The sequence below is a fragment of the Phocoena phocoena genome, chromosome 3 (genome assembly GCF_963924675.1).
Source record: "Phocoena phocoena chromosome 3, mPhoPho1.1, whole genome shotgun sequence".
NCBI lineage: Eukaryota > Metazoa > Chordata > Mammalia > Artiodactyla > Phocoenidae > Phocoena > Phocoena phocoena.
Genome location: NC_089221.1, coordinates 59733666 through 59752706, shown reverse-complemented (window position 1 = coordinate 59752706; position 19041 = coordinate 59733666). Strand labels below are relative to the sequence as shown.

The following is a 19041-nucleotide window of genomic DNA, read 5'->3' as shown; positions in this document are numbered from 1 at the left end:
GTGTTTTTTAGACAGGATGTACATCATATCAAATGACGTAATAGTGACAGTTTACACAGTTCACTTCTGTAGGTACAAAGTGGTGGGTAACCTGACTCTTTACAAGATTAACAAAGAAGGTTATCTTTTAAGAAGTTGTCTTTTTTTTTTTTTTTTCGGTGGTACGCAGGCCTCTCACTGTTGTGGCCTCTCCCGTTGCGGAGCACAGGCTCAACGGCCACGGCTCACGGGCCTGGCCGCTCCGTGGCATGTGGGATCTTCCTGGACCGGGGCACAAACCCGTGTCCCCTGCATCGGCAGGTGGCCTCTCAACTGCTGTGCCACCAGGGAAGCCCCAGGAGTTGTCTTAATGCTAGAAGAATGTTGCAGTTTAGGATTGGGCAGGTATTTTTGCCGATGGGGAAAATTTGGTCATGATGCATAATGCAGATATACAGTACACTGTAGAGGGGAAAGAGGGGGCCAAAAGGCAGAGAAAATTTTTATGTTAAAATTTTTCTTTTCTTGCCATAAAATATGAATTTTATTTCAAAATTTCCTCTTTCTGATCATTAACCTTTCGATGGAACGCATTAGGTGATCAAATATTTGGTCCCTTGATGCCAGGGTGGTTGCTTGCTTGCCATTGGTCCATCGTGTCCCTCAATGTTGGGTCCTAATAGCCCTGTTCTCTTTTTGGGGGATGCGGGGTGGAGTGGGGAATTATACTAGCAGAATGTTTAGCAAGGACTGGGAGCCAATTCTAGGCTGTCCAGTAAGACAAGACAATTCCCCTCACATGTGCATTATGTATGCCTATTATTTTATAGAGCACTGTAGACATGATCCAAAGTTTTAAGTTGTTTAGACATCATTATTTTACTACGAATAGGTGATACACAGCATGAAAGGCAAGAAGCTATCACCTTGTAAGTTCCACAAACTAGTTTAAGTTGCCAGTAGAACCAACAACATCATTAACAAAGATTTAAGCCAAGATCCTCCTGAACCAAACCCTTTTCCTAGTATTTCCCCTAAACTGGGAAGAGGATTTTTCAGAGTGGAAATTTGACTCTTTTTTTTTTTTTTTTTTTTGTGGTACATGGGCCTCTCACTGTTGTGGCCTCTCCCGTTGCGGGGCACAGGCTCCGGACGTGCAGGCTTAGCAGTCATGGCTCATGGGCCCAGCCGCTCTGCGGCATGTGGGATCTTCCCAGTCAGGGGCACGAACCCGTGTCCCCTGCATCGGCAGGTGGACTCTCAACCACTGAGCCACCAGGGAAGCCCTTGACTCTTTGTATAAGATGAGTTAACAAATATCGTGGCCAAATGGTCATACCATTGGAAACCTGATAGAAACCAGTGTTCTCACATTACAGATTGACATCAGAGATTGACAGGAGCTACCCATCAGTGACCTTGAGCCCAAGGGAAACGAATAGCATATCTTCATAACCAACCTGAGGAAAGCCAAGGTCATAAACTTGTTCCATAAAACCATTGGGTCCTCTTAGGGGCTACCCAGTATTCACCATCTAATGAAAAGTATTGTTTATGACCAGATTCAGAACAGGTATCATTAATTGGCCAGGTAAGACTTGAAGCTCCTCGATGGGCAAAGCCCAGGACTTCTACCCCTCGGGTACCTGAGGCCGGGGGTCTACCCCAGTCCTCCCCCCACCCCCTGGCTCCTAGAACAGCCTCCCTGGCCCCAGGGCAATGTACCAGGCTGGCACTGCCCTCGCCACCACCCCCCAGCTGCCCTCAGCTGTCTTCCCTTGTGCACAGCCCTCTGTGCTGTCCACCCCTCCCTCTGGCAGGTAGCAGGGCAATAGGTGGGGAGGAGCTGCGGTCTGTGAGGACCAAGGTGGGGCTCAGGCCCTGTCCTCCTCCCCAGGAGGGGCTCCGTATGCATTCCTTGGTGCTCTCTGAGTGCAGGTGACGTCCTGCCCATTTGGAGCAGATGCCTGTGTGCATGTGTTTGCGTGCCTGTCCAATGTATATTGTATCTTAGCTTCCATTTTAAAATTATTCTGTACAGAGAGATGCAGCAGTGGGGTGGGAGGGCAGAGTGGACAGAGGGAAGCCACCCTGCACCCGCACTGGGTGTCTGGGGTGGGAGCAAGAAGGCTACAAAGGGTCTGGCCTGGCCCAGGCCCCACCTTGGGCTCAGCACGAAAGGGCTTTCAATGAATTAAGTGAAAACTTTTTTACAAAAACGCAAAAATAAAAGCTCCAAACGTATTAGAAATAAAATATGAACTTGCAAAAAAAAAATTAATTGGCCAGGTAATAGCATCTCACTTAGTGATATTGGCAGTGATACTAGCTTGCACAGTGCTAGAGTTTCTTTCTTTTAAAATAAAATTTCTAAGGGCTGTCCAGTTAGAGCCTTGGAGAGGAGAAATCTACCAAGGCAACCTGGGAGTACTGGACATAGGTAATTGGCCACAAACCCAGTAATTAGATTGATTTTTGAAACTTGCAAATGATTGAGCTCAAGCAAAAGTGTGAGGAGAAAAAAAAGTGTGAGCAGTTGTCAAAGTAATCAGTATACAGACCTAGTACAGCATCTTGGATCAGCTGTCTTCTTCAGATGTCTTTTCTTGCTGGTCTGGTAGTGCTGTTCTTAGTCAAAGTCAAGTGTCAGAAACAGGAGTTGCAGTTTATTCAGGAGAGGAGGACTTCCAATATGGCTATAAAGAGTCCTTTATCTGATACCTGTTCCAGTATGAATAATCTCCTGGTTGCAGGTCATGGCACATCTGATCTTCATCCAAAGTTAGATTACTGTGATAAGCTTCAGAAACAAACTTGGAGTGTCCTTTTAATAACTAAACTTTATAATAATATAACAACAAGGAAACTATCTGGGAAATGAGTCTTAGGCAGTAGTAAATAAAGACCTCATTTAATAAAACTAGAATTTAATATCCACTGAAACAATCTATTTCTCTCTAAAATTACCCTAATTTCTACCAAATGTAGCCACATTAAGACTAATTGGTTTGCAAAATGTCTGGTTAATTGACAACCTAGGCTCTTTAAATTGGCTGTGCTGGAACTTTTCACAAGGAATCTCAGGTTGAACTTTTTAAAAAAAAATTCTCAGGGCCAGGAAAGCCACACTAAAGGCATGTCATAGATTCCGCCTGTGACAGCTGTAGATTTGGGTGCTAGGTTTGGGTGAATTTCTCTCTTCTCATAGTCTCCTGAATACCTTGAGATTCCTGTACCTGTTAGGAGGTGACCTTCCTTATTACCTGAGAAAGTTGCTAGGAACCTAAGAGTTTACAGATTCTGAAGGGATCAGGTAGAGAGAAAAGATAAATGTTTCAGTTCTACATACAGAGTTGTGAATTAAAGGTTTCTTTATATCTGGAAAACAGATTAAAAACAAATAATATTTCAGACAAAAAACAAAAATTGTATAACCATACTCATAATTTCACACAGTCTTATGTGACTAATCCTTGATCTTAATCTTCAGTTAATGGTTTTATGAAGCCATCAGGTTTTCCATCAGAAGTCTTTAATTTCTTACCCAGTTCAGTGGTATGATCTGAAAGTTATCAGAAACCTATACTTGTCCAAAAGTCCTTTCTGTGAATCTTCTTCAAGATGAAGCATTTTTGCAAAAACTTCAGAGTAAAATAATAACTGTCCATAAATGATAAAAGATTCAAAAAGTCAAGGCTAAAGACCTGATTACGATGCCAATTGACAAATAAACTTGGTTACTGTTATGACATACAACAATTTAAGATAATTACTAGAATTATGACTGATAACATTTTACTAGGACATACCAGATTTTTAGGAGTTCTATATAATTTCTAGAATTTCTATATTGATAACATTTACCCATATGATATAACCTGAGAAGTTTTATCACCACTCAGATTTGACAATGCTTCCCATGTAATTTAACCTACCAAATAAGACTAATTAGTTTAATATTCCTCTCTCTGGGAGGGAGAGAAAACAAATATTTTGAGGCATACCAGGGACCCTTTGGAAAACCTCAAAGTTAACTAGAGGTCCAGTGAACTTCATTTAGAATTCGATCTTTGGGACATTTGTCAAAAATATCAAAAAGGTTCAAAATACCTAGTTAAATAGGATCATAGGTCACTGTGAAACAATACCCATTCATTTAAGCAAAGTGACAATAAAAGATCTCAAAGGTAATAAATCACTTAAAGGTAAAGAAAGTCACACAATCTCTTACCAAAAGCAGCTCGATATTTTAAGAAAACTTTGTGCTCTTAGAAAACTAAATTCTGGTTTTGTACACTTTACCTTTAAAAATCATTTTCTTAACTAAACTCAATCTTAGCCAATCCTGACCACGTACAAAACTCTTTTCTCAGTGTTCCTTTTCCTCGACCCTTTTACAACTTTCTGTATCCATATTATTTTGTCCCTTATTTTCTTTTCCATTCAGAAACAACCAGCTCTAAGACAAAACTACCCTTTTTTTCCTTTAACAAAATGCATTTCCATTCCTTATACCCTCTTTTAGTGAAAACATACTTCCCATTTTCCTTGGATCCTGAAATGTTTCCCTTATTATTTTAGTAGCTTTAGTTACACATATTATAATTCTTAACCTTAAAACATAGTTTCTAGCAAAAACTAAGTAAGCAATTATGAACTGTCTTTTCCGTTAGTATTCTTCAGATTGGCCAGCTTATAAATAATATTTATGGTTCTAGAAAACATTCTCTTTCTTACAGAAAATGTCTTAATGTTACATCAAACATATTAATAGTCCTAACTAACCTTAGTTTCTTTGAAAAAGGAAACCTATGCTCAGTGATTAATGTCCCAGTATCTTAGCTGGAAATGACCTGGGTATTCGATGGATTCCCATTATTTAAGTTAATTTAGCACAACTCTAAAGTTTCAAGTTACCAAAATCTGGAAAGAGTATTTTAGATAGACATCCCCAAAACACAGTTATTCCTAAAGAGTTAAAAAGTTTCATCGTATTGTTATTTTTTCTTGCTGAACAACTTTCTAACAAGAATAATAAGGTTTTATTTGATTTCTAGTATACCTAGGTACAATAAAAATATTATACTTAATGTTGATGACTCTAAAGACATGTCTGTATTAATTAAACCAACAAGCTTAAGCTAACTTTAATACCAGATATTAATTCAGTACTGAATATTTCCTAGATCACATAAGCCTGAAATTCATTCTAGCCAGGTTCTTTTGTATTTCTGAATATTTATATAAGTGTTTAATTTCCTTTAAGCCAATTAAACAGAGCTCTTTTACAAATTAATTTTTGCAGTACCACACATCTACAACACACCTATGTAAATATGAAGAAACACACAAACAGACACAGAGACCTCATAGTGCCCATTCCAAAATTTCAGCCAGGAATCAGGTGTAACAATATAAAACCCTCGGTTATAAAAGAGATTGAATTCAAATTGGGTTTCTGGCAGATGGAACAAATCAAGATCACCTATCTAGATTGCTAAAACCTTTTTACTAGTATTTATGAGAAGACACTTACGATTTCTATTTGTCATTAACAAGTCAAGTATCAAGTTATTTACCCTCCCTCAAGGCCAGAAAAAATTTCTTTTTCTCTGTTTACAAGCCTCTTAAGATAAATAAGGGGACATTTTGGGAGTGGTAAAAAGATTGGTGGGCTTTGGATTATTTCTGGAGCCATACCTCTGGTCCTATAAAGACTAGATTTGTAAAATAAGGACAGTTTTTTGTTTTTGTTTTTTTCTCAAAGAATTGGGTGGCCACCTCAGTGATTTCAAAGGACTGACATACCCCTTCACCTTTGTTGGAATGTCTTACTTTCCCTCATGTAGCTTAGGGAAGAAGCAGCATCACCCCCCTCCAAAAAAAAATTACTATCAGGTTCCAATTACCAGCTATGGTCAGTTTAGTCAAACCATTGGCTTCCCACCTCCCAACTTGGTAATTAATTTATTATTTTAATTTTAATTAGTTAGTTGCACCGGGTCTTAGTTGCGACAGGCGGGCTTCTTAGTTGTGGCAGGTGGGCTCCTTAGCTGCAGCTCGAGGGCTCCTTAGTTGCAGCTCGAGGGCTCCTTAGTTGTGGCTCACCGGCTCCTTTACTTGTGGCATGCAAACTCTTAGTTGCAGCATGCATGTGGGATCTAGTTCCCTGACCGGGGATTGAACCTGGGTCCCCTGCATTAGGAGTGTGGAGTCTTAACCACTGCGCCACCAGGGAAGTCCTGGTAATCTGTTTATAAACACTTTTAAGGATTCTTCCTGGGTTTAAGAAATTATTTAACTGTGGCCCTCAGTTCAGCCTTTGATCTGAAGAGGCTTGCCTACAAGCCTCATGTAGTCCCATTCCTAAAGGTAACCATTTAATAGGATCTTCTGAGTAGAAAGGCAATTCAGACAGGAGATTATTAGTAGATGGGAACAGTAGTTAAAGTTTTAGGTACCTTTTATATCATTAATCTTTTATTAGCTTTCTACAACAAATCTTTCAATGAGGCTATTTTGAAATTTTGAAGCCTTTTGGGGCTTCTGTATACCAATTGAAATAGGTACAATATTTAAGATGAGAGCTCTCTAAAATTTTAACAATTTAGTAGACTTTCCCATTCAAAGGATCTAAGAAGCTAGCCCGACAAATATTTTTCCCTGCTAATATAATTTTAGAAAAGAGAAAAACTCTTACTGCTGTTGAAAAAAATCAGTTTGGGAGTGCCAGAAGAACCTATCTCACCATTTCAGGGCACAACATCCTTTAGTTCCGATTAAGAACTTGCAAGCATACATAAACCCAGCTGGTATTCCCATAGGTGACTGTCCATCTGGGAGCTGTTAGGCCTTTGAGGCACAATTTCCTATTATTTCATAGCCTAATTCAGATATGGGATATGAGATATGATCTGCACAGCTTTCTGAGGACAGTGTTGTAGATCAAATATGTGCTGCTTCTGAGTCTAGCCCCAAGGAGTTAACCTTGGGTTGGTTTGACTCTTGTACATGGCTCAGTTTCTCCCTGTGACAGTCTAAAACCGCCATGGGTGCTGAGGGCACTAGGTTATCAGCCTCTGTTGTGCCCCGTCGGATGAGCAGTATTTACCTAATGGTTGTAGTGGATCTCCCTTACTCTTCAGAGCTGAATAATTCAGTCTCTCATTTCACTAGCAAAAGCTTTGTTCAGAACATATATCAACTCATTTTTTTCAATGTAAGCCAAAGTTAACAAAAACCCAGCCACCTATGTTTCCCTGGGCCCCTTGTCCAGATCCCTGAAGTCCTGCCCAAGAACTGCACCAGTGCCCCTTAAGACTCCAAGCCTTAAGTGAAACAGCTCAAATAAAATTTCAGGATCGTTACTCAAACAATGAGATCCAGATATTAGGAGAGCTCACCAGAACACCTGAGGAGTACTGAGAAGTTGGTGGGGCTCAATGGACCCATGCTTGGTACTGAGCACTAGCTCTGGGTCGACTCCAGGTGTTCACTAGTGGGTATCTCTGATATCCTGCCAGCTAAACCATGCATGTCAACAAAAATGAATCAGTCAATCTGAGAAAGAAATGCATGTCAACAAATGCATGTCAACAAATGCATGTCAACAAAAATGAATCAGTCAATCTGAGAAAGAAATGGAAATTTTATTTGAGCCAAATTGAGAACTGTTCTGCCCATTAGAAGTCAAAGCACAATAATATAAGTTTTTTGAGACAGAGGGCGGTACATCAAATGATGTAATATTGACAGTTTACACAATCTAGTTTTACAGGAACAAGGTTGTAAGTCATGTGACCCCTTACAAGATCAAGAAAGAAGGTTATCTTTTAAGGAGTTGTCTTGTTGATGCTAGGAAAATGTTGCACCTTAGGATTGGGCTAGTATTCTTGGGGAAGATTTGGTCAGGATGCATAATGCAGATATACAGTACAGAGTAGGGGGGAAAGAGGAGGCCAAAGGGCAGAGAAAATATTTTTACGTTTAAATTTTCCTAGTCTTGCCATAAAGTATGAATTTTATTTCAAATCCCTGTAGTATCAAGTTATGTAATTCTTAAATAAGCTAGGGCCTGTTTTTACACTTTTTTCCCTTTTGGAGTTTTGAACCATCTGTATTTACTTGTGTTCATACTACATTTGCATGGATTTTAGACACTAATTCAAAATATGACTTTGTTTTGGTCCTTATCAAACATTCATGATGTTCTAGTTATTGAACAAAGTTTAAATGTTTCTGTCATCTGTGGCCTCAGAAATTATAATCTTAAATCCGTGCCTTAAGATGTTACTAATGTAAGACACTGCTAGGCATGGGTGATATTGCAAGGAACAAGGTAAACAAGGGTCCTGCCTGAGGGCCTTAGCTGCGTACATAATGGGAACACAGAGTAGTTAACAGGCAATTAGAATAATGTATGTTATGGAACACTTTAACACTGTGAACACAGATATTGAGTCAGGGATGGCTTCCAGATGCAACGAAGTCTGAGCTAAAACCTTAAGAATGAGTCAGCTGAGTATTTGTTAACCAGGTGAATAGCCTGTAAAGTGTTTGCTTATAGGGGCTGAGAAGAAAGAAGACATTTGGAGACCAGAAGAAAAAGAGCATTTTGCCGCAGGGTAACGCAAAGCACTTATCTGTGGAGGGTAGAGCCAATCAAAAGTAGGGAGTGGCAAGACTGGCTAGAACCAGTATCCTCAGGCAATGGGTTTAAGTCATTCTTACTTCCTGCAGTGAGGAGAGTGGACTGAAGTTGACTGTTGTGACTGAGGGCTTGGAGACTTTTTCAGTATTACAGGTGAGAATTGAAGATAGCCTACATGGACAAATCAGATATTTGGAAGGTAGAACTGAAGGGTGCGGTGACTGAATGAGGGAAAAAAGGGATTCAAGAACAGGCCCAGGTTTCTGCCTTAGATAGATTGATATGGAGATGAGGGAAGAACAGGTTTTAGACATGGTGCATCTGAGTTGAAACATTCACTTGAACATTCCATCTTATACATTATTAGATGTAAAGATCTAACACTTAGGAGAGAGGTGGACAGGCTATGAACTTGGGAATCATCAGAAGATGAGTAAGAATGCTGTAGGGAGAGCAAGTGTGGAACCCTAAGGAGCACTCAACGTTTAAGGGGTAGACAGAGGAGGCGCCTGCCCTGTCAGTGCTTACTTAGAGAGGAACGGGAAATTAAGACTCGCAGGGGAAAGATGGCTCCAAAGAGAGTCATTAACATAAGAAATGCTGCTAATAATTAGGGCAAGTAGATAAAGACTATGAAGTGACCCATAGATTCAGCAATAAATAGCTCTTTTCTTTGGTAAGCGTGAGGAGATAAAAGTGTTTCTTTTAGTTTTTTAATAAAGGAAAATCTATTCCAATTACTTTAGTTCTCCCTCAGATTTTTAACGCTGTAGTTCCCAATTGGTAAACTCCTGAGACTCTGATGTAATTGAATAGATTGAATGAGTATTACAATTTTTTAAAGAGTAGATGTGGTTATGATCGATAGAATTTTTAAATCATTAGAAAATATGTTTGAGTTCAGAATAGATTTGGGGTATTTTATATTTTTCTCATATCAGCAGAGACCAAAGTGATACTGCTGTCATTTAAGTGTCTGAAATGTTTTGGCTTTATAAAGGGAGTCCTTCAGGACTCTTTCATGATCCAGCTGGTCATTAGATGGTTATGTCAGGGAGGAATAAATTTTCCTCTACCCTTCTGTGTTCTTCTGGCTCATCTAAGAATTAAATTGACATGAGGCAGATTAACAGAAAATCAAAGTTTAATAATATGTATATGTGGGAGAGATCCAGGAAAACTGCGTAACTCAATAAAATGACTGAAACCCTCACTTTAAATACCATCTTCAGCTAAAGACAAAAGAAAATATGGGCGTAGTGGTTTGGAACTTAAAAGAGGTGTAAGACAATTCACAGGAAGATGGGAATGCAAATGTTTGGTAAACAAATGTTTGCTGGGCCATGCAGAAACAGTGGGACACACAGTAGGCTCTGGTCTCTAGACCCTGCTGAGTTTCCCCCATAACACCTAGCCAATATTCTTCGCAGGTATCTCTAGTGATAGCTCTATTCCAGGAACAGACCCTCTATCTAAAATTTTTTTAGGCAGTGAGAGGGGAAGGTCAAAGTTTCTTCCTGAGTCTTTTGGGCCTTAACTGTTTTTAGCTCAAAATAATCCACATGCCAAAGAGACATTTTGGGGTGGTACGTTTTGCTCCCCTGCAGTTATATTCATTTAATGGTAATTCATCAAGATGTGTACTGTTCTGTATGTGTGTTGTAGTTAAATTAAAAGTTGTGGGGGGTGTGTGGTTTGAAGTGACTTGAGGGATCCCCATAACTCTACAAGAACTACTACATTGAATCAAGATTTCCGATATGCCTGTGTGAAATGACAGGAGCATTACAGCATAGTTCTTCCCTCTCTTCTTGTGAGGCCCCAGGTTGTGGTAGCGCAGGGATGATGTTGCTTCATACTTTTTAATGGAGTAGTGACGACTTGGGATTTATTCCAGACAGACCCACAATTGTCTACGTGTCTTATTTTGTATACTTAAAAATTGGGGGAACTTAAACCCAAGCATGCCTTTTCAGCCTTCAGTTTGATCTCAGGTGGCCTCAGCTTGCAGACGCTTGAAGCAGGGTTTCGGTTCCCAGCCAGAGATTGAGGTCGGGTTACGGTGGTGAGAGCACCAAATCCTAGCCACTAGACCAGTGGTCAGTGACAAGGCCCTGGCCCTTCAGCTTTGCAGAAAAGAATTCCCACAAAGACGGAAAGTAGTGAAACAAGTAAAGTGTTTATTAGGAGGAAGAAAAGAATTATACAGTACGTGTGGATAGACACAGGCAGACTCAGAGAGTCACGCCCTCGTGGTAGTTTGAATCACTTATATGGGGCGTTTCTTCCCGGTTTCCTTTGGCCAATCATTTTGATTTGCCTGGTTCAGAGTCCGTATTTGGTATATCTCAGGATCCTCCCATGTGTGCATGCACATCTCTTAGCCGAGATGGATTCTACTGAAGAGGCCTATGGGTAGTTAGCATCATTTACTATGGGGTGGCGCCCCCTCCCTTTTTGACCTCCAAGGAGCCTTTCTGTGCATGTGTAGTCAGGGAGGTCTCCTGACTTCAAGAATGAGAAATATGTGTTCTCTTATCTTCTATCTGGGCAGGTCCCAGCCTCCTCCTCCTATTTTCATCATAGAGTATCCACAGAGAACAAACTCCAGCTGTTTGCCCCAGGGGCCCATCTATCTCCTGCCTCAAGTTTAATAGTAATATGAAGCTGCTGTAGAGAGGGATATTTCCCCCTCTGCCCCTCTTGAGTTCTTGTGGCTGGACTAATAATAAAATGGACACAAGATAGATTAATAGGAGAAAAACAAATTTTAATTCATGTGTGTGTGGGTCCCACAGAAATGGGACCAAAACAGTGGCCAAAGCAGGCAGGTTTTTTACTCTCAACAAAGAAACAACAAAGTTGCGAGGGCAAAGAAACTTAGGTTTGGGGTGCCCAATTAGTGAAGAATCTAAACAGAGTTTGGACTTGGAGTAGTAAATTTAAAATGTAACAAGATTTGTTTATATAGGTTTCCTGCTTCTCAGACCAGATTCCCTATCTTTGACAATAATGTTGTCCTACCTCCAGATGCAGGGAATACACATTTCACATGAGATTTGTTTCCTGCTTTCAGGGAGACAGGAGTGTCAGAGTGTCCCTCTTGCACTGGCCATCTCTTGAGTAACCTTAATTCAAAATAATCAATGTGCCACTGAGGCACATTTTGGGGTAGTCTACTTTGGGCCCCAACAAAGCTATTGTTCCACTTATAGTCCACTTAAATTTGTTTTAACACAGCAAGATACACACATAGCTTGCTTGTTTCCATTTTGCTATTATTCTTTATATTTTTATCTTCTGATACAGCTGAGGTTCTACTTGGATTAGAACTACTTGGAGGACTTATTAAACACACATATTCCTGGTTCCACCCAAGACCTACTGAAAAGTAATTTCTGCGAATGGGGGCCTGGGAATTTTCATTTTAACAGATTCCCCAGGCAGTTCCCCAAGCGATTGAGAACCACTGCTGTACCATTATAAGCAGGCTTTCAAGCATCAGTTCAACTTTTTTTTCTCTATGATATTATTGTCTTTGCTTATAGGAAGGTTCCCCTCAGAAGCCCTATCTGTACTTCTCATTGGCTATAGATCTGCAACTTTGTACTTAAAACCTTCCTGCAATTTTATATGGTTTCCGTCGATAAGTCCTCAAGTCACAGGTACTCAGCTCTGCCACTGTACCATGAAAACAGATATAAACAATACATGAATGAACATGATTATATTCCAATAAAGCTTTATTTAAAATTCATATAATTCCCACATGTCATGATTTTTTTTTTTTTTTTGGCCATGCCACTCAGCTTGTAGGATCTTAGTTCCCTGACCAGGAATTGAACCCGGGCCCTCAGCAGTGAAAGCGCAGAGTCCTAAGCACTGGACCGCCAGGGAATTCCCCATGAAATGTTGTTATTGTTTCCCAGCCATTTAAAAATGAAATTCTGAGCTTAAAGCCCATTCTGAAAGTAGGCAGTAGACTAGAATTGACCCACAGGCCATAGTTCACCAACCCCCTGCTCTAGATTATTGCCCTAACACAGTGTCGGTCAATATACAGTAAGTATTTGAGTACTGAGTGAGTGAATTAATTGTAACACTCTGTGCACTGCTTTTGCACAGAGCAATATGTTGTTCATCTTTGTGATAATATTACCTAGTGTACTAACTGGTTCAGAAATGTTTGTCAGCTCACTTTTCAACTTTCTCCTAGAGTTAATGCCAGGGTTATCAGTGTTTTCTATTTGCTTGAATCAACAGCTTTTTTTTTCCCTGTATGTCTGAATAGGAAGGCCCAAACAGTTTGATTAATGAGGAAGAGTTCTTTGATGCTGTTGAAGCTGCTCTTGACAGACAAGATAAAATAGAAGAACAGGTATGTATATTATTAAAAATTATTTAAAATCCTTGATGTATGTTATTCATATAAATAGAATTTGAAATCATGATCCTAATAACCTAAAAATGAACTCTTGTCTACAGTGAGTCACAAATGTAGAAGAATCTTTATAAGTCACTTTATTGACCAATTTCCAAGCAATACAAAGAAGACTAATGATTGTTTAAAGCAAATATGCATAATTAACATGAAATTAAATGGAAATATTCTGCCTGTTCCCCTTGAAGTATCCAACCTATTATCATTCTGTTAATACAAAGTATATATTTGCTCTGAGTAAAACAGTCTCTTTGAATTTCTCTTCACCACCAAGTGCCATGTGAATTCAAAAGGAAGATGACCAAGAATTTATTTTTCTTCTATGTTAGTACCGTTCAGTTTTTATTATTAACCCATTTATTGCTTTCACTACCTTCACCTTAATTACTTCCTCACTTTTAACTTTGCTCAGTGTTTTTTCATCATTAAATTCACAGCAGTTATACCCAGCTCCTTCTGTGGAAATTGAAGGAAGGCATTTCTAAAATCCTTTAACTCTAGTTTCAAGATTAATTTGATCCTTTACCTTTAATTCTGCAACAATGCAGTTACCATATATTACCACTAGATGGTACTTAAAGATGAATTTTAGTTATTCTTCTCAAGACTTTAAGCATCTTGCAAGTAAATCATATGTGTATCAGTTTTATACTACAAATTAACTTGCATAGAAGAATTGGCTTGTTTATTCCCTCTGATTGCTAGGGCAGTCATGGCTATTATGCCCATTTACTGATCTATCTATCCGAGGGTAAGTCATCTGCAATAGTGGCTGTTTGCTTTTCATGCTTATTTTTCCCCTGTTTTTTATCAGTGATGAAAAGTTTGTCACATTAATTTATAAAAGCTTATTGCTCATTTTTTATACCCAAAAGATGCTACACAGCACTCAATAGAACTTTCAGTTCCTAAATAAGGTCTAGTTTTGGATGCCAAAAATATCTGAAATAGCATCATTGTATTTGGTTTTTTAGGGTGTTTTGGGTGGGTTTTTTTTTTTCCCCCTTCACTGTGTTTTCGCTTTTGTTTTAATCTAAGATGTGTTATTTCGTGAAGAATAGCAAACTGTGAGGTCAAGACAAGTTAGTCTTAGTTTTGCCAGTAACTGTGTAGCTCTAAACGTATCACTTAAATCCTCTGGGCCTTGGTTTTCTAATCTGTGAAACAAGGAGTTGGACAAGATGATTCAGGTCATCCCTTCTGGTTCTAAAATGCTCCTCCACTGAGTATCAATATGGTGGTTGAGTTGGAGTTGAAGAGAATCAATAAAAACTTCTGTATGCTTTAGAAAAAAGAAATATTCACAGGGCGATCAACTTATAAATATCAGTCTATTCCTGACACTCTAGTAGATAAAAACAAGTCATTAAACAGACCATGATTTTATTTGCCTAAGAGCCAGGCACGTTGATATGACAAAGATAATCACACACACAATACAGCATAGTTTCTGGTACAGTATATTTAGTAAATATTTATTGAACAAGTGAGAAGAAACTAGGCAAGCTGAGAAGGAGGCAAGAGGTTAAGTGGCAGCTTAACAAGAGTGAGGTGATGGGATGAAGGCAGATTACCTTCATGGAAAGGAGACAAAGCTATACATGATATGTTCTTTTGAACATAACTGAAGCAAACAATGATTATTGGTTCAAATAATACAGCCCTCCAAGGCCCTGATGATGTGGAATGATTGGAATAATTTGGCCAGAGTTTGGATAAGAAAATTATTTTGGTAGCAGTGTTAAGGTTGATTCATGGTAAATGGTGCCGTGCTGGTATTGGAAATTCTGACCGGGAGCAAAAATAAAAGAACTAATCCTTGGTAGTGTCTACGGAATCCAAAAGAAGAAAATTGGGATACATGAAGTGTCAAGATTTGGCAAGGCTTGTATCTTTGTATCTTTAGAGTAACTTCATAATTCAAATATTTATAAGAACTAAAGTGTTCAGTAATTAAATGTTATATTATCCATTCTTAAGCTGCAACATACACTTCGAAACCTTCCCATTTAACATTATATGTTTTCTTAGTCACAGAGTGAAAAGGTCAGGTTACATTGGCCTACTTCAATGCCATCTGGAGATGCCTTTTCTTCTGTGGGGACTCATAGATTTGTCCAAAAGGTAAGCTAATGTCACAGTTTACTAAAAGTATATGCTATATTTTTCTTCACTGCTGACGAAACTATCCTGTTATATAAAGTCTTTTTCCTTTTCTTGAATTTAAGTAATGAGATTTTTTGGTATTACATGTTTTCTTCCATATACATCCTCCAGAACTGTTAGAAATCTTCTGAACATAATGTTCTTTCTTTTTTATTTAAGGGGGAAAGAAGGGTGGGGGAATAGGGAGTGGCTTGTCCAAAATAGTTAACCAGAAGCATAGCCAGTGATATTAGATCGCTTTTTCTTTTGGGGTTAAGTGGTATTATTTTGTAGTATTGGAAACACTGCATTCGATTTTGGAGCATAACACATAATAGGTGCATGAAGTCAGCACTTGCTGCTGAGCTTGTTTCATATAGTGCTTTGTTCTCTCTTTCTTTATCTTGTGTTTGGAAGTTGGTACTGAATGCTCTGTTGTGCCTTTGTTCTGATTACTTGGTTTTTTCTTTGTCTGTCTCTGGTAGCCCTATAGTCGCTCTTCCTCCATGTCTTCCATTGATCTAGTCAGTGCCTCTGACGATGTTCACAGATTCAGCTCCCAGGTACTGTATGAATGTATAGAGTGGACTTGAGACTTTCTTTGCTATATTTCAGCCTGCTTTCCCAGTTCCTAGAAATCTTTTGGTTAGGCCACTTGTTTTGGTTTTGAATTTTAAATAGTAACATCAAGCATTAAAGAAAGCCTTCCTTATCTGCTAAATAGTTCCTCTGTCAGGCTTGCATGTGCCCTTTGTATCCTCTATTGTGAATAGCTTGGAATTTCGCCATATAGGAGATACTCCTGAAAGATTTCAAATTGAATTGAAACGAATAGAAGGTACCTGGTTTTTAACTATCCTGTGATATCTGTTTCTTCAGACAGGATTCAGCAACTTTTGTGGACATGGTCTGTAGGATATGTTATAGCATTAAAGCATTAAAGCCTTACTTCTAACCTAATTTAAAATATCTCATAATATTTTCAACAGGGAAATAATTTTTTAAGTAAAATTTGTCTCATTACCATTATACTAAGCTTCATTGAACAGGTTGCGTTTTGCTTTGGCAAATTATCCCTGGAAATGAGTATTCCAGTCCATATGATAAATCTATGGAAATTGATTTTAAATTATTTAGTATCAGCACGGGTTAGGAATTTAGGACAGGAAGCTGGATGCTTGCAGTCTCTGCCCTCATAATAAAATCAGAGTATCAATGGAGGAATATTTTTTTAGCATCAGCATTAGGTTAAAAAATTTTTTTTAATCTTCACATATTTGCCATTCAACTTTGTATTTTTATGGTGTTTGCATTTTCTTGGATTGCAATATGTCATAGTATCTTAAGAACCTGAGCTGTGTAGTCAAAATGACCAAGTTTAAATCCGGTTTCCTGCATGATGTTTGACAACTTTTCTAACTCCTCTGTGCTTTGCTTCTGTCATCTAGCTAGGAATGTGATAGAGCTAGAACCTAGCATGTAGTAAGTGCTCAGTAAGTGAGCTTTTATCATTATAATATTATTTCTTTGAGCTAATCAAAATTATCTACATTATTTTTTCTCTATCAGAGTGTTCCAATAAAACAATTTTTAAGTCAGTTTAAAACAGGCATACAAATAAAATTTACATTAGTTTTCAACTATGTAATAAATAAGAAAATTAAGTTTAAGACTTAAATTTTTTTCTGACTTTTGTAGTTTTTTTTTCCTTGAACAATTTTGGGAAAGAGATGCATCAGTTCCTCATCAGAAATTACCCGTAGCCAGATTTATTACAATATTTCTTACCTATTGCTCATTCATTTATGTATGCTTTTAAAATAGTGACTTATACTCACAATAAATCATTGACCAAACTAGATTATATTGGGAGACTTTGGTTTATTCTTAATTAAGCTCCACCTTGCATTAAAATAATAAATTAACAGACTAAAAGACATCAGTACTGGTCACCATTTTCCCTTAAAATATAGAAATATACAGGCTATAAATTTTTTAAAATGTAATGAGAGCAAGAAAAGAATTTGAGCCGCTGATAGGTGCCTAAGATTTAGGGCTTCAGAACCCAGACCTGGGCCTTAGCTATAGAGATATATAAAACAGCTAAAAAGCTTTTGAATACAGGTGAACTATCACTGAGAAGCAGGTGTCCACATTTTTATAAGACTGTCAAATTGTAGCTTCTTTACCTAATTTTTTGTGTAACTTTTGTGTATAAGTTGACAAAAATCTTTCTAGTATTTTTTTTCTAATGTATGATGTTTGTTATTGATCCGATTCTGTTTTTAAACTTTTGATTATTCTACTGTTTTATATTCCAGAAGAGGAAATGAAGGAAAACAGCATTGAGGTCTTCAAGTATTTATTTTCCTTGCTAAAGTATTTGTTGTCATTAGCAGACTTGGGCTCTGGCAGTTAACTGTTGATTAATTTGGCTTTGCTATCTACTTATAAGTCTTGGCTCATGACTGTTTTGTTCTTGTTGAAATAATGGTCATAGTCCTGCTTGAGTAAGATACTTAAATGTAGAACTGAGAGATTCCCTGAAAATAACTTCAAATAAAATATGTGACTCTACTAGGAAATTACTAGCAACACGTGAATCTGTATCTGTCTGATGGACAGATGTTGGAAATGAAGTAGCTCTCAATGAAAGTGTATAGAAAGTAGGAAGGACTTAGATTTATAAATGGATCTTCTTGGCCACATTTATTTCTATAACAGTTACCACCTAAAGATGTCACCTCAAAAATCAAAGGGAAATAAAAAGCATCCTTAGTTGGGGGAAAGAAAAAAAGAAAATCAAAGGGTGGGTAGTACATCTGTGGGTTAATATATGATGAGCATCACCATTGCAAAAACAATTCTGCGTAAAGCTTTTTCCCACTTTTGTGCATAGTAACATCATTGTTGTGGTAATTATTTATTTTACCCCTCCCTTTTTTATTGTACCAGTATAAGTAATAGAATGCTAATTTAGCTGAACTAGAAAGTAAATAAAATTACTAGATCACTATTAATATTCTTATGCATATCCTTTTTCCACATATATGTAAATTAAATAAAATCAGTCACATATTGATTACACACACCTTAGTAATTGTTTTTTTCTACCAAAGTAGGTAATTCTATATATACTGTTTTGTAACTAGCTGTTTTGTTTTTTTAAAGCACACATATAATTAGGCCCATGTTCCCATCAGTAAATATAGGTCTAGATCTCCTTGTATGGATATGATTACTAGATTTACCTACTCACCTAATATTGAACACTTAGTTTATTTTCAGTTAGTCTCTGTTATTTAATAAATAGTGCTACATGGGCGTCCTTGTAAATACAGCATCCTTGTATGTACATCTTTGTACACTTATCCAATTATTTCCTTAGAATATATTTCTAGAAGTAGAATTTTTAGGACAAAGGCCATGCACACACCCAAGTTTTTTATTCTTATTGCCAAACTGTTCATTAGAAAAGTTGAACCAGCTACACTCCCAGGTCAGTTTTCTTTTGCTATACTGACGCTGAATATTATTATTCAGTTAATATTTGCCAATCTGATAGAATAAAAGTGTTATTTTTCTTCTCGGCTAATTGCATTTTTCAGTGAATTGGCTATTCATGTCCTTGACCACTTTTCTTTTGGGTTAACAGTACACTGTTAATTTGTTATTAATAAATTATTGAATCCAACAGATCCCTTTATGACTCTGTAACAATAAGCATAGTTGTATTCCTTTCACATGGGTAAGAAAAAGAGATCCAAGCTCTGTTTGAGCCCTTCTGAGACTTTTGTTCAATACAATTTTGTTGTACCATCAAAGG

The 19041-nt window shown here is 37.8% G+C and overlaps 1 protein-coding gene across 4 annotated transcripts in view; it reads left to right on the top strand.

Moving 5' to 3' along the window:
- The window catches only part of CERT1 (ceramide transporter 1), a 125670-nt gene that overhangs the window by 86453 nt on the left and 20176 nt on the right, over nt 1-19041 (top strand). For 2 of the 4 annotated variants that reach the window (XM_065873446.1, XM_065873445.1), the window contains 3 exons: nt 12921-13007; nt 15102-15194; nt 15701-15778. In XM_065873446.1, coding sequence (XP_065729518.1) covers nt 12921-13007; nt 15102-15194; nt 15701-15778 — 258 coding nt within the window. The remainder of the gene's footprint in view (nt 1-12920; nt 13008-15101; nt 15195-15700; nt 15779-19041) is intronic. The other 2 variants (XM_065873448.1, XM_065873447.1) reach the window with 1 other exon arrangement.